This window comes from Zosterops lateralis (genome assembly GCF_965231275.1).
Source record: "Zosterops lateralis genome assembly, chromosome: 10".
Taxonomy (NCBI): domain Eukaryota; kingdom Metazoa; phylum Chordata; class Aves; order Passeriformes; family Zosteropidae; genus Zosterops; species Zosterops lateralis.
This window is the reverse complement of record NC_139770.1, coordinates 1707501-1723788: the sequence shown is the minus strand read 5'-3', so window position 1 is coordinate 1723788 and position 16288 is coordinate 1707501. Positions and strand designations below refer to the sequence as shown.

The following is a 16288-nucleotide window of genomic DNA, read 5'->3' as shown; positions in this document are numbered from 1 at the left end:
TCACCCCAGAGCTGCAGGGAAAGCAACACCCCGATATTTCTCTGTATTTTCTGCATAGATTCTAAAATAAAGAAGGAAAAAGGGTTTTTTCCTGGGTTGCAGGTGAGGGCTCCTAATCCATCCAAATATTCCCTAAAAAATTAAATCAACCCCCATCCCAAAGCCCCAAACCCCTCCCAGGGCTGTTTCCAACCCTGCCCTTCCTGCAAAAAATAAAAGGAGGGGAAAAAAAAGTCATTTATTTTTTTAAAAAAAAGTGCTTTAATAAAAGCCATTCCTGGCAGGGGATGAAATTTTAATTTTAATGCAGTTGAGGCTTTTTTGCAAATAAGGAATCAGGCAGAGCCTCGGCTGGGATGGATTTGCCCCCCAGGAAATGAGAATTAAAAGGTAAAAAAGCTGCTGGGAGCACCAGGACGGGGCTTAGGAAGAGCTCCCAGCTTTAAATCGAATAAAAGAGGGATGGAGATAAATTTATTTTGTCCCATTTGTCTCCTCTCCTAAAGAGCTCTGAGCCTTTCCCAAAGGCAGATGAGGAATTCCCCATTTAATCCAATTAATTTGCTGGTTGTTTTTTAACACAGATTATTCTTTTGATTTTTTAAAATTTCATTTAAATGTTCAGCCCAGACAAAATAAAATATTAAAAAATCCACCTTGGGGTGTGTGTTTGCTGCTTCCAACCATCACAAAATCAGGGCTCAGTGTCAGAGGAGCCCATGGGAAACAGAATTGGGAAATTACAAATAAATCACTCAAACCTTTAAGTGTTTTGGTTTAAAATCACTCAAATCACAGAAATCCTTTTCTTCTCTCAGTTGCTTGTGGTCAGCAAGGAAAAATAAGAAAAAGGAAAAAAAAGAAAAAAAAAAAAGAAAAAAAAAAGAAAAAAAAGGAAAAAAGAAAAAAAAAAAGGAAAAAAAGGAAAAAAAAGGAAAAAAGAGAAAAGGAAAAAAAGGAAAAAAAGGAAAAAAAGGAAAAAGGGAAAAAAAGGAAAAAAAGGAAAAAGGGAAAAAAAGGAAAAAAGAAAAAAGAAGAAAAAAAGGGGAAAAAAAAAGAAGAAAAAAGAAAAAAATGAAAAAAATAAAGGAGAAAAGAAAGAAAAAGAAAGAAAAAAAGAAAAAAGGAAAAAAAGGAAAAAAGGAAAAAAGAAAAAAAGGAAAAAAGGGGAAAAAAAGGGAAAAAAAAGAAAAAAGGAAAAAAAATAAAGGAGAAAAAAAAAAGAAAAAAAAGAGAAATAAAGGAAAAAAAATAAAGGAGAAAAAAAAGAGAAATAAAGGAAAAAAAAGGCTTTTTCTGGATAAATTCCACATTATCCACCAGCAAACTGGCAACAAACAGACGTGGCATAGGAAAACAAGGGTGGTAATTTTTATTTTACAGCTTTTTACAGAAAACTCCCAAGTCTCTCTGCACCCCCAGCGAGTGTTAACAGCACAGCTAAAAATGAAAATATCAGGGGAGTCAACATTCCCCCAAAAAAATGCTGAGAACTGAGTCAAATGTACAAATTACTGAGAGCTACAATGTCACTACGAGGCAGGCATGGATTTTTTTTGTTTTGTTTTGTTTTGTGTTTTTTTTGTTGACTTGTATAGCACCGTCAAGAACAGGTTTGTTTTTTTTTTTTTATTTGAAAACTACAGTGAGGAATAAAAAAGTAGTCAATGGTAAAATATCATATCATCCAAACAAACAAAAAAAAAAAAAATAAAATATCTAAACAAAAAAAATAAAGTTAAACTACTCTCTCTCTTCTCACCCTATGATTTATAATGTTATAAGTACTGTACAATTCTCTTTCTGTAATAATAATAATAACAACATTATTATTATTATTAATTATTAAAATGTCTGATATTTAGTGGCACAAGTAAAAAAAAAAAAAATTAAAATAAATTAAGAAGCAGAGGCCAATCACCAGACAGAAAAGCTTCAGACACGGTCAATGAGCTGGGAATTGTGGAATTCCCTGGGCAGGACAGAGGATGGAGGGGAGGATTCACTTGCTTGGCATCTTCTCTGCCAAGTGCTTCTGCTGGCTCTCCGCGTGTCTGGGGGAAGAAAAGGGATGTTATTCCCTTTGCCAAGGGAAAATATGGAAAATCCAACCCACCTGATCCAGCAGCGAGATGGGAAATGTGTTTTTTCCATGGAAAAAACACTGTTTTTCTGGATTTCTTCCTGCTCCAGCAACAAGCTGGAAATGGTGTTTTCCAATTTTTTTTATTTCTTCCTGTTCCAGCAATGAGCTGGGAATTGTGTTTTCCAATTTTTTTTTTGATTTCTTCCTGCTCTAGCAATGAGTTGGGAATTGTGTTTTCCCATGGAAAAATATAAAGGTTTTTTGGATTTCTTCCTGCTCCAGCAACGAGCTGGGAATTGTGTTTTCCCATGGAAAAACACAAAGGTTTTTTTGATTTCTTCCTGCTCCAGCAATGAGCTGGGAATTGTGTTTTCCAACTTTTTTGGACTTTTTCCTGCTCCAGCAAGGAGCTGGGAATTGTGTTTTTCCATGGAAAAATCACAGGGGTTTTTTTATTTCTTCTTGTTCTGGCAACAATCTGGGAATTGTGTTTTCCCATGGAAAAAACACAAAGTTTTTCTGGATTTTTTCCTGTTCCAGCAACAAGCTGGAAAAGGTGTTTTCCAATTTTTTTTGATTTCTTCCTGCTCCAGCAACGAGCTGGGAATTGTGTTTTCTTATGGGAAAAACAAAGTTTTTCTGGATTTCTTTCTGCTCCAGCAAGGAGCTGGGGATTGTGTTTTACCATGGAAAAATCACAGGTTTTTTTGATTTCTTTCTGTTCCGGCAACGAGCTGGGAATGGTGTTTTCCAATTTTTTTGGATTTCTTCCTGCTCCAGCAATGAGCTGGAAATTGTGTTTTCCCATGGAAAAATATAAAGTTTTTTTTTTATTTCTTCTTGCTCTACAGCAATGAGCTGGGGATTGTGTTTTCCCATGGAAAAATATAAAGGTTTTTTGGATTTCTTCCTGCTCCAGAAACAATCTGGGAATTGTGTTTTCCCATGGGAGAACCATGAAGTTTTTCTGGATTTCCTCCTGGCAGGAGAGGGGGGTGAAAGGCCAGGGAAGAGCCTTTGGGGTTTCTCTAAACCCTGCAGTGGTTTGGGGATTTTTCCTGAGATTTTCCCTCCCTTCCCACAGGGATGGGCCACACCTTTACCCCAAACACCAGAGGGGTGGTGGGGACAGCCAGTGCCCCCAGGATCCCCAAAAATGCCATTTATGGAACTGCAGGGAGGAAGCAAAGCCCTGCCCAGAACAGGGGAGGAAAACCACTTGATCTTTGGGTTTTTTCCCCAATATTTCAGTCCCCCTCACCACTTAATCTGCATTTTTTTTCCCCCAATACTCCAGTTTGGAATCACAGCCCCTGATGTGCTGACACCACCCTCCTTTTCCAGCTCCTTTCATTCCCCAATCTTAACATTTCTGACTGAAATATTCAGAATTTTTTATTTCTGAAGTCCATCCCTAATTATCCCCAATGAACATTTGAGCCTTTGCTGCCAGGGGATGGAGTCCCTTAAGGGAACCTGCCCATATCCTGAAAGGCCTTTTTGTTTTATTAGTTAATAAATATTAATATTCCAAATTTTCCCCCTTGTCCAGCCCTCCTGATGGCAAAGAAATCCCAGTCCAAGCTGACCTTGGACACTTCCAGGGAACTCCTGGATCCTCCCACCCTCATCCTTATTACGGGAATAATTCCATCCCAACATCCTGGATGGAATTTTGGGATTTTTAATCCCAAAATTCTGCTGGAGGGAAAAAAAACCCTCATGTTTTTGCTTCCTGATGGCAAAGTGGGAGCTGTGAGGGGAGGGAAATTCCTGGCTGACCTGGTGAGGTCCTCGATGTCCACCAGCATGGCATCCTGCTCCGTGTGCAGCTCGTCCCGGATCAGCAGCAGCTGCACCAGCTCCTCGTTCAAGCCTGGCCCAGGGAGAAATTCCTGACTTTGGGATGTCCTGGGGGATCCCAGGATGGGATTTTTCCCACATCCACAGGGCTGTTAAATCCCTGCAGGGATGGGGATTCCACCACTGCCCTGCCCAGGGCTGGAAAACTCTTTCCGTGAAGAATATTTATTCTTTATCTTTAAAAAAATAATTATTTATTCTTTATCTTTAAAAAAATAATTATTCATTCCTTATCTTTAAAATTTTGAGTATTTATTCTTTCCATGAAGAATATTTATTCTTTATCTTTAAAAAAAGAACAGTTATTCTTTATCTTTAAATTTTTGAGTATTTATTTTTTCTATGAAGAATATTTATTCTTTAATATCTTTTCTTTATTAATGTTTATCCCGGAGAACTGTTCTTAATGAAAGGAGGCAGACCCCAGAATAATTAATAATAATAATAATAATCAATAAGTATTAAGAATTATTAAGAATTAATAAGAATTATTAAGAATTACTAAGAATTAATAAGAATAAATAAGAATAAATAAGAATTAAGAAATCCCACTTACTTTCTATCTGTGAGTGAAGGTCATTGACTATCACCTGTAGCTGCCCTATGGTCATGTCCCTCAGGTCAGTGGGTTTTAAACTTCTCTTCATCAGGCATTCACTTATATGAGGCATATGTGGCAGCTGGAAAGGAATATTCAGTGTTTTACTGCTTTCTTCCAAGGTTTTGCTGTTTCCTTTCAATATTTTAGTGTTTTCTTCCAATTATTTCTGGTGCTGAGCAGTTTGTCCCCTTGGTTTTGCATCCCCCATGACAAACAGGCAGTGATGACTCCATCAAATGGAGCTCAGCCATCAGCACAACACTGGCCTGAGCTCCCAGTGACCAGGATCAGGGAATGACAGGAATATTTGGTGGAATTGGGGCTCAGGGTGATGGTGACACCCTGGTGACAGCCCTGGACCAAGGCAGGAGTGAATGAACAGACTCCAGCTCAGAGCTCAGCCTCAAGGGAGCACTGACCTCCAGCACCTCATTCCCTGCTCCCAGAACTGCCCCTCTCCTCTCTCCTCTCCTCTCCTCTCTCCTCTCCTCTCCTCTCCTCTCCTCTCCTCTCCTCTCCTCTCCTCTCCTCTCCTCTCCTCTCCTCTCCTCTCCTCTCCCTCTCCTCTCCCTCTCCTCTCCTCGGCAGAGCCAGCAGGGTGTGGGTGTCCCAGGGCTCACCCCTGTCCTCACCCCAAACCCTAAACCCCAACCCTAACCCCAAACCCTAACCCAACCCCAGCCCCGCTCACCAGATCCGCCACTGGTGACTTTTTCCTGTTCTGTTTCTCCACCTCCACCTGCATCTTGGCCATGGGCTTGGCCATAGCCAGGGCCATCTTGGCCTCAGCCTGGAGCTTCTTCTGCCTGCTGAGGAAATCCATGTCGTCCAGGGACTCTGAATCCTCCTCTGTCGTGTCTCTGTCTGAGTAGGACGAGCTCTGTTTGCTCTGGAGAAGCAGAGAAGCCACAGCAAAGTTTTTGACCTATTTTTGTGCCTTTTTTTTTTTTTTTTCCTGCAGAAACTGTGAAGGGCATGGATTTATTTATTTTTTATCTTAATCCACAGGATTATCTTTAAAAATCAGAGTGATTCCCAGCTAGGCCTCCTTGGCTTTAAAGGGGATGAGGAGAAGATCAGAAGGTGTTGAAAGGTTTAATTGGAAGGAAACACCTGGGGCTGGGGTGTTGTATCCAAACAGGAATGTTGGATCCACACAGAGAAAACAGAAAAGCTGCTGGGAGCTGACAGCACTTCCTGAGCCAAAAAGGGAGGAAATGAGGGAAGGGAAAGGGAAAGGGAAGGGGAAGGGAAGGGGAAGGGAAGGGAAGGGAAGGGAAGGGAAGGGAAGGGAAGGGAAGGGAAGGGAAGGGAAGGGAAGGGAAGGGAAGGGAAGGGAAGGGAAGGGAAGGGAAGGGAAGGGAAGGGAAGGGAAGGGAAGGGAAGGGAAGGGAAGGAAAGGAAAGGAAAGGAAAGGAAAGGAAAGGAAAGGAAAGGAAAGGAAAGGAAAGGAAAGGAAAGGAAAGGAAGAAGGTTTATATGAAGACAACAGCTCCACATCACCCAGGGGTGGTTTCTTATCCATCCCTCAGCATCTCACACTTCACTGAGGGCTGAAAACTCTGCTCTGGGGGGTTCAGAGCTCCCATTTTAACAGGATCAGCCTCCTCAGGGATCCCCCGTGGCTCTGCAGCTCCAGGCTGAGCCCCCAGACCCACCATGGGGGACAGGGGCGTGTCCAGGCTGGTCTCAGTCTTGCTGTCATCTCCATCACTGTCCTTGTCACTGCCGCTGTCGTTGACAAAGCAGATCTGCAGGTTCATCCCACTCTGTAACCTGGGGGAGAGCACAGGGAGGGGTGACACTGCTGTCCCCTGGGGCTGGCAGGGCCACCAGCAGGGCCACCAGCTCAGGGTGACACTGCGAGTCAAGCCAAGGCAGGGCTTCTACCACCCTCTGCTGATGAACTGCAGAATTACCCTCAAAATGCAGGATTTTGGGTTATTTTTTATAAACTGCAGGGATTCGGGGTTATTTTTTAATAAAAACTGCAGGATTACCCCCGAACTGCAGGGATTTTTTGGTTATTTTTATAAACTGAAGAATTACCCCTACTCTAAAGAGATTTTTTGGTTATTTTTTATGGTTGTTATTTCTGAGTTGTCATTATTATTTTTGATTATTCAGCTCCAATAAAATCTATAGAATACAATAAAATATAAGGAAGATATTACTATAAAAAAACTCACAAAAATTATATATAAAAATAAAGAATAAAAATTTAAGGAGAAATGTATAAAGGATATAATATAATAATATATAAATAAAGGATATAATATAATAATATATATTAATGTATATAATGGATATATATTAACATATATTATAAAATACTTTGTCAATGGTGGAAATTATTTATTCACTGTAACATAAGAATTTATTCCAGTGTTTTCTAGACCCTCCTGTTCCACTGCTGGAGTGGGATTGATGAACCCCACTCACATTTCCCTCCTCAGGAATAATTTTCTCTGGATTCAGGATCAGGGAAAAGGTGAGAGATCCCAAACTCTCCCCACCTGCTGGAGATGGAGAAATCCCCAAATCCTTTTATTCCTCATTCCCAAAGTGATGGGAGCTTGGAGAAATCCCCAAAATCCTTTTATTCCTCATTCCCAACGTGATGGGAGCTTGGAACAGCAAACTCCTGTTTTCCATTTATTTTTCTGTGGAGTTTATCAGTTACTATCGCCACAAAATAAATAGGATTATTAATGAGCAAGTGAAGGTGGTGAGATCCTGGCCAGGAATCCGTGGCTGCTCCATCCCTGGAATTGTTCCAGGACAGGGTTTGGAACAACCTGGGACAGTGGGAAATGTCCCTGCCCACGGATGGGGAATTGGAAGAGCTTTAAGGTCCCTCCCAAGCCAAGAATTCCACGATCCCACTCTGTAATTACACACCAAACCTCGGGAACAATGTCCTGCAATTGTTCCTGTAGGTCCTGGAGCAGGGAATACTTCTCCTGGATGATAAATATTAACAAGCAGCAAATCCTTTAGGCACAGCTGGCACTTTGTGGGGGCACAGCTGCCAAAGCCTGATGAGCTGCGTTAATTAGAGCCCTGCTCTAATTACCTGCTCCTGGTTCAGCTGTAACTACACACAGCAAAGCTGTTTTCCCTTTTAAATGATCCACAGCTCAATTTAATTCCACAACTGTAGCTCTTCTCCTGGAAGAGCAGGATTCCCCCTGGATTTCTGCCTCCCTGAGCCTCCTTTCTTCTCCATTCCATGGCAACAGGTAGAGCTTCACTCACAGCATGGGAGGTGTTTGATGCTTCCCCAGTGTTGTGAGTTCTACCCAGTTGAACATAAACAGGACTTTCTGGAGTGTATTTGATGCAAAAACTTTAAAAATTCAAGGGAGGAATCCATGTGCAGCCCCAGAGATGAGCCATGTCCAAAGGCAGAGCTCGTGGATATGGAAAAGAGGCAGGAAGCCACATTAGAGCTCATTTTGTCCATCCTCTTATTTTGTCCATCCTCTTATTTTGTCCATCCTCCTCTTAATGTTTCCTGAGCATTAATCACTCTTCCAAATCATTAATCACAACTCCAGAACTGTGCAGGTTGGAATTCCCAAAGGGTTTGGGTTGGAAGGGACCTCAAAGCTCATCCAGTGCAGGGACACCTCCCATTGTCCTGAGCTGCTCCAAACCTGACCTCAGGCACTGCCAGGGATCCAGGGGCAGCCACAGCTTCTCTGGGCACCCTGTGCCAAATCCTAAATGGAAACCCAACTCAGAAAACGTTCATCTTATTTCCTTTATCCCCTCAACACCCAAACACCATTAAAGGAGTATTTCCCCATATCATTTACAAGTATTTACATGAATATTGCATTGAGATGTTGCTCTAAACACAGAAAATTCAGGAATGTGGTGGAAAGCCAAGTATGAGGGATTGGAAATCTCCATCCCACTGGAGATATCCCCCAGTTTCCAGGCTGCCCTGGGGCTCTGGGCTCTGCCTTACCGTGAGGACAGGCTGGGCTTGCCGCTCTTGCTGCAGCTCGTGTACAGCCCGGGGCCATCATCGAAGAAACTGCCCAGAGCCAACTTCTGCCTGATGGACTCCCGCTCATTCTTCTGGGCCTGCAGGGAAGGGACAGCACCACATCAGCCTCCGGGGAGGGACACTGGGGAGGATGAGGTTCTGGGAAGGGACAGCAGGGGATGAGGCTCTGGGAAGGGACAGGGAGGGATGGAGATCTGGGAGGGGACATACGGAAGGATGACAGTCTGGGAAGGGACAGGAATGGATGGAGATCTGAGAGGGGACAGAAAGAGAGGAAGGTCTGGGAAGGAACAGCAAGGGATGCAGATCTGGAAAGGGACAGAAAGGCATGGGGATCTGCAAAGGGGCAGCACAGGATGAGGCTCTGGGAAGGGACAGGAAAGGATGAAGATATGGGAAGGAACAGGAAGAGATGAGGCCCTGGGAGGGGACACATGGAAGGATAAATCTGGGAAGGGACAGGAAGTAATGAAGATCTGGGATGCGACAGGGAGGGATGGAGAGCTGGGAAGGGACAGGAAGGAATGAATATCTGGGAAAGGACTGAAGGGATGAGGCTCTGAGAAGGGACAGGGCACAGGAGGGGACTTGTCCCACCAGCCCCACCACAAGCTCAGCATGTCCAGCATCTCCCAAACATCCCACACTTCGGTCAAGCCCAGAGCAGACCCCACTGGAACCCCCAGTGCCACCTCTCTCCACACGGGATCAGCCTGGTTTGGCTTGGAAAGGACCCTAAAGATCATCTGATTCCAACCCAAACTCGCTGACAGATTTATCCTGACATATTCCCCAATATCTGTACCTAAATCCACACACAGCCACCCCCAGCAGCATCTTCCACTTCCCTGAGCACAGAAATCCCTCTCCTGCCAGCCTGCCCAGGGATGGATTGTGAACCACTGTCATCCAATTATCCCTGGGTTTAAAAATGTATTTTTATATAAAAATATAAGTATGAGCACAAAAAACCCCATAAATATAAATACAAGTATAAAGATAATATAAAAATAAAAATAAAAATAAAAATAAAAATAAAAATAAAAATAAAAATGTATGTAAATATAAATATAAATATGTATGTAAATATAAATATTTATATATAAATATATAAATATAAATACAAATACAAATATAAATATAAATATATGTATGGCAGTTTTAAAATAGCAATGAACAAAATTATTTGCAATGAATCCCTGATCAATAACAGTGTAATTAATGTGAAATAAATGCAAACCTCAGATCAGGATTCAAAATCTCCCCCCATGTCTGTCATTAACGGGTCACTGACAACAAATTCAGGAAGTTGTTGATGGAAGGAACATTCAGAAAGGCTCAAACATTTAATTATAAAATAACACTTAATACCCAACTCAGAAAACACAACAAAAGGAAACAGAGCTGGCAAGGCTGGGCTGCTTCCATGGGGTTAATTCATGGAACTGTGTTTCCCATACCCCACTTCAGGAAAAATAAAACACTTTTTTATACAAAGAAATGTGAAAAAAATGCAAATTACTCACCTAAAATAACTAATGATTTAATTCCAGCTCCAATGCTGATTACACACATTATTACCCTGCCCATTAAATTGTCAATCCCTTACCAAAATACTTCATTGATGACCGAACTCCTTTGATTTCAAATCCTTAAAATAATAAAAATGAGCCCCAGGACATCGAGTGGTGCTGAGTTTTTTGGGCTGAGCTCCAGGTTTTTGAAGTTTTACCCAGACCATTGTGTTTTTTTGGTTTCAATAATCAATACCTCAATCACATGGAGACAAATTTAGGATTAAAAATAGCCAGGCCCTGATGGGGAGGGTGAGACAGAAAAAAAAAAAAAAAAAGGAAAATGAGTGAAAATAATTTTTAAATTAACTGGAAGCAGAAGGAGGGAGGGTGGTGCCCATCTCAGGGTGCCCTTGGCTGTGCCACTGCACCAATAATTCCCCCAAGCCCTGGAAATTTCCCCCTTTCCCAGCTCAGATGATCCTCTCCCACATCTCCCCATCTAAATCTGATTTTCCTTGTGCTCCAACCCAAACCCACCTCCACTCCAGCTGGGACCTCAGAGCATCCCCACCTCCTCCGTGGGCACTGCTCTTTTCCCATTAAAATCCAGGCAGAATTGGACATTTTTCCTCATTTTTGACAGCTCTGTCTCTGGAGATGTGTTTTAATTTTGCTGTTCCCCACTGCTCCCAGGCTGACATCTGTACATTTAATCAACGTGAAATTTGTTTGCTCCACCAGGTCATTACTGAGGATTCTCAATAATTCTGCTCCCAGGACTGAGGTGGGAATATCCCATTTTTCCAAGCCAGGCCCAAACAACCATAAAAAAAAAATAAATAAAATCCAGAGTCCTATTTGTTATTATCAAATGGGGAGCAGTTACTAAGAAATAAAATATACCTGAGGGAACTGGGCGTTAGGCTTTGGATGAATTACCTGACAGCTACACTCAAAATCCAGAGCTGGGTATGGAAAAATATAAATGGAGAAGGGAAATATATATATATATATATAAATATAAATGGAGAAGGTTTTGATTGTCAAATATTCTGACTTGGTATAGAAAGAACAATGGGTCAAATCCTCAAAATGCAAAGGTAATTCCAAGGAAAACATAACCTCATGGTATTTAAATGTTTATTTTGGCATTGACTCAAAAAATAAAAGTGTTTCTGCTCTGTGCAGAGCTGAGGACAATTCACTTCTCACAATGGTTTAAAACAAAAAGCTGCTTTTGATTTTAAAGGGGAAAACAAAAGAATCTGGGGTGGATGTTTTCCTTCTTCCCCTCGACCTTCCCCCTCGGAAGGGGATGGAAAACAATGTCCCCTTGGCTGGGGCTGCTCCAGGGAAATTGTCACGGAATCCTGGAATGGTTTGGGGTGGAAGGGACCTTAAATCCCATCCAGGGACAGCTCCCATTATCCCAGGCTGCTCCAATCCCAGTGTCCAGCCTGGCCTTGGGCACTGCCAGGGATCCAGGGGCAGCCACAGCAAATCTGGGAATTCCAGCCCAAACAGGAATTCCTTCCCAATCTCCCATCCATCCCTGCCATTCCCTGTGTCCTGTCCCTCCATCCCTTCTCCCCAGTCCCTCTCCAGCTCTCCTGGAGCCCCTTTAGGCCCTGGAGCTCTCCCTGGAGCTTCTCCTCTCCAGGTGAGCCCCCCCAGCTCTCCCAGCCTGGCTCCAGAGGGGCTCCAGACCTGGAGCATCTTCATGGTCTCCTCTGGATTTCCTCCAGCAAGTCGAAGTTCTGCAAGAGGGGGACAACCCCTTTCCACCCATCCTCCAGCCCCAAACACTGCAGGGACACTGGGACCTCAGCAGGGACACTGGGACACCCAGCAGGGACACTGGGACACCCTGCAGGGACATTGGGACACCCAGCAGGGACACCCAGCAGGGACACTGGGACACCAGCAGGGACACTGGGACACCCAGCAGGGACACCCAGCAGGGACACCAGCTGGGACACTGGGACACCAGCAGGGACACTGGGACACCGGGCCAGGCCACCAGGGCTATTTTTGCCAGGCTCTGTCATTCCCAGCTCCAGGACTATATTTAAAGTCCCAGAGCCATGGGCAGAGTCTCATTTCATCTCTGCACGGCACAGGGGCTATTCTGGGATTTACAAACAACACACAATCACAGAAAATGTGGCTTTAGCTCCTTTTTTTTCTTCCTGGGGGTAAATGCAAACCCAAGTCAAACTTTTTGAGCCACGTCACGAAAAAGCCTTAAAATCCCGGGGTGTTTCCAGGTGGGAGAACGCCTTTGGGAACTCCCCCTGATATTTTATCATCGGGAGATAAGGAGACAAGGAGGGAACAAGCCTTGCCCTGCGCCAGCACTTTAAACCCCGCGGATTTTCCCTTCTCCAGCTCCCCAATCCCACTGCTGTGGGCGGGATTTGGGCAACATTCCCGCCTGGTGCCACACAAAGGCTCCTTTCTATCCCTTTTTTGTCCCTTTACCTTTTTATAGCTGCCTTCCCCGGGGGACGGCGGGGCTGCTTGCCTGATGATGTCACCCATTCCATCATCCTGATGATCTGCTTTCCTGATGATGTCACCCATTCCATCATCCAGCTCCATCATCATCCTCATCCTCCTCGCTCCCGGCTCCTGGATCGGGACATCTCAGTCCTTCCCTGCCTTCCCAGCCACCACCATGGGATGAAGGGCTCCAAAGAGGCACTTTGGATGATTTTCCAGTCCAGGCTGAGCCTGAGCACCTTTGGTTTTCCCAAATAAAGTCAGGGAGCTGCACAGGGAGAGGAGGCTCGGCGGGGCTGGGAGCCGCGTCCTCCTGCAGCCGCTGCCAGAGCCGGATAAAAATAACCCCGAGCGGCTCCACAAGGGCAGGAAAAATCCCGGTGTCTGATGTCAAAATCCCAGCCTGGCAGTGCTGCCGGCCTGGGAGGAAAAGGGTTTCTCTTTCCTGGGGTTTTTCCCCAAGGAATTCCTGGGGGTCCTGATCCATCACAGTGGGAACCACCTGATGGGTTTTTTACTCCATGTAAAACTCACCAGTAAGGAGTTGTTCCCTGGTTAAATCAGCTTTTTCAGGTGCAAAAAATCCTATATTTCTTGGAATTAAGCATCAGAGGCAGCCAGCCTAACCCTGCTTTTCATCCTGTGGGTGAGGAGAGCCTGGGGATCCCCAAAAATCCCATCCCTGGATCCTGAGGGGACTCACAGCCCCCAAAGCTGGAGCTCCCAGCTCCTGCCTCCAGCCTGGAAATTCCAGCCTGGAAACTCCTGCCTGGAGATCCGAGTTTCCCAACCCCACCTGTGATCCCCTCCTACACAAATCCTGCTCTGACCCTGCTGAGATCCCACCCCAGAGGGAAAACTCTGCCTGGTTCAGCTGCAGGAACAGCAGAACTCACACTCAGGGCAGGAATTCCCAAAAGGAATCCTTAGGGAAGTGGAATTATGCCCCAGTTTCTCCCCCAAAATCTGGCATAGCAGTGAGAAAAATCCTGATTTTTGGTGCAACACAACTATAGATAAATCATTTTAATTGCCCTGTGATGTTTAATGAGATTTCCAAGCCACGCTGACATCATCCCACCCCAAATGCAAATCCCAGGTCAATTCCCAGCTCTAACAACACCCAAGTGAAACATCCCAGCATGAATCCAATCCGAATTATCAGGGCAAAAACATCAATAATAAATGTTTAATTCCATTCTTGCCCCTGGCTGGCCCTTTGCAACTGTAATTCCCAAATGAAACCAAGTCGTTCTCTGGATATTTCCTTATTTTTAGTTCCCCTCCGCCGCTGACTCATCGTGTCTTTTCCTGCTGTTGCTGAATCCACTTCCTCTCCCAGCCCAGGAGGGATCCTGACACAATAAATCCCAAATGAATAAATAAATAAATCACAGCCCCCAGTGGGAGGATGTGGTGGCCAGGAGCACGGGCTGGGGATTTGTCACTGATTTGTGACACTCCTGGATCACCTTGTCCTGTCCATGGGGGATGTCCCCGTGTCCCCTCCCCTGCAGAGTGACCCCAAAGGGCAGGAAGTGACACAACCCTAAAAACAGAAATATAAGTGAATCTATTCCACCCCCTTGTCCCAGTTTTTAGGATGTTTTATTCCCTGTCCCAGCTTTCAGGCCAGCTCAACCTCTGCCCTGGGCCAGGATCTGCTCCCTTGGGATTGGCACCTCCCTGCTGGAAAAGGCTGATTTCAATCTGGGGTATCAAAAATAAAATGAATTTTGGGATTCTCTCAGCACAGGGACCAAACCCTTTGGTGTTCAGCCCTGACCCACAGCCACCACTGTCCCTCTGCTTGGAAAATCCCAAAAAACAAAAGCTCCAGTTCCTGAGGAATGCAGATCCTAATCCTTTAGGGGATGCAGGAAGAGCAAAAGCCCCAATTCCTTTTTCCAGCAGTAAGAACAAGCTCAGAGCAGCAAAATCTGGGGCAGGTTGGCTGGGGGATCCTTGGGATGGGATAACACAGAGACAGGAACACCAGGGAAGAGTTGGAATCATCCCTGAGTGAGGCGAGGAAACAGAGCACAGAGAGTCTGGGGTGTTTGGAACACGCTCAAGGAGAAGAAAACAGCAAAATTCCCCTTTCCTGAGCAATAAAAGCTTTGCTGGAGTCAGTGAAATCCCCCCTCAGGGCTGGGGTGGGCTCCAGAGGGGGAGGAATTCCCCTTTCCTGCTGGATCCCAAGGGAGGAGAGGAACTCCATGAATTCCCAGCAGAGTTCATGGAAAGCCCTCGAAGCACTCAAAGGATTGAGGGAAATTCCAGGATCTTGGAATCTCAAGCTGCCAGAACTATCAAAGAGAGATTCTTTACAGGAGGATGGGCTGACAGGACAAGGGGAAATGGTTTTAAACTGGAAGAGAGCAGGGATGGGTGGGATATGGGGAGGAATTCCTCTCTGGGAGGGTGAGGAGGGGCTGGGATGGAATTCCCAGGGAAGTTGTGGCTTCCCCTGGATCTCTGGAAGTGCCCAAGGCCAGGCTGGATGAGGCTTGGAGGAATCAGGATGGATTTTAAGGTCCCTCTCAATCCAAATTATTCCATCATTCTGTGATTCCATTCCACAAAACCTTGATTTTGTGGGAAAACTCCCTTGGAGTTTTATTTTACCACCAGAATTTGCACTCGCTGTAAAGAAAAAGGTGATTTTTGGAGCCTCCAAACCCCTCCTGAGATCGAACCAAAGGAACCTCATGAAGTCTCCAATTATTTTAATTTCTTTAATGAACACTTTGTATTTCAAGCTTGTGGATTTTATGGATGAATTCTGTGGATCCCAGGAGGGGTGGGGGGAATCCAGCCTGGTCTGGTTCATCCCTGGGGTTTCCAACCTGAGCCAAAGTGGCACCAGAACCTTCCCAATCTACAGTAATAAATACCTGGCACAGGGTTTGCCAACAAATCCCCCCCAAAAACACTCAGATAAAGCCAATCCCAAAACCCAAACACAATCCCAAAACCCAGAAAAACCCCACAGATCCACCACACCCCTTGCCCCACCTCGCAGGCCATTTCTGAGCTAATAAAATCTTTTTTTTTCTTGAGCCAATAAAATCTCTTTTTTTTTTTTCCTGAGCCAATAAAATCTCTTTTTTTTTTTCTCCTGAGCCAATAAAATCTCTTTTTTTTTCTCCTGAGCCAATAAAATCTCTTTTTTTTTTTCTCCTGAGCCAATAAAATCTCTTTTTTCTCCTCGGATCTCTTTTCCTTTTTAGTTTTCTTCGCACGTGTGGAGCCTGGAAGCATCTCCAGAGCGACTCTGGTGCCAGGACAAGGAGCCAAATCCTGTTCCCAGGGGCAACTGGGAGCCTCCTGCCTCTGGGTGCCACTGAATTCTCTGTTTTTAATCAGAAATTTTAAAAATCCACGATTTAGATGCATCATTTATTTGTAAATTTAAAAATCCATTATTTAGATACATTATTTACTGGTAAAAAAACCATGGATTAAGGCAGGGAGAGGCTGAAGAGCTCCATGGATGTGTCAGGCCCTGCTGAAAATGCAGATTTACAAAGCAAACTGAAGGCCTGGCTGAGGCTGAGGGCCAGTAAAGCCCAGCTGAGCCACACAGCAGAATAAAAACCTTTATTTCTGGCCTAAAGCCTGGATTTGCATGAGGAATTTTTTTTTTTATTCCATGTGGGAGCTCAGAAAACATCACTGAGTGAAACCAGCCAAGGTTT

General features: G+C 44.4%; 1 protein-coding gene across 3 annotated transcripts in view; it reads right to left on the bottom strand.

Moving 5' to 3' along the window:
- Nucleotides 1–1349: 1349 nt before the first annotated feature.
- LOC310913458 (schwannomin-interacting protein 1) overlaps nucleotides 1350–16288 on the bottom strand; it is a 66344-nt gene continuing 51405 nt past the window's right edge. For 2 of the 3 annotated variants that reach the window (XM_083868900.1, XM_083868899.1), the window contains 6 exons: nucleotides 8527–8645; nucleotides 6209–6326; nucleotides 5242–5439; nucleotides 4506–4629; nucleotides 3869–3962; nucleotides 1350–2054 (listed from right to left, as the gene is read on the bottom strand). In XM_083868900.1, coding sequence (XP_083725026.1) covers nucleotides 2003–2054; nucleotides 3869–3962; nucleotides 4506–4629; nucleotides 5242–5439; nucleotides 6209–6326; nucleotides 8527–8645 — 705 coding nt within the window. In that variant the 3' untranslated portion in view covers nucleotides 1350–2002. Of the gene's footprint in view, nucleotides 2055–3868; nucleotides 3963–4505; nucleotides 4630–5241; nucleotides 5440–6208; nucleotides 6327–8526; nucleotides 8646–12566; nucleotides 12909–16288 lie in introns of those variants that run through there. The other variant, XM_083868898.1, reaches the window with a different exon arrangement.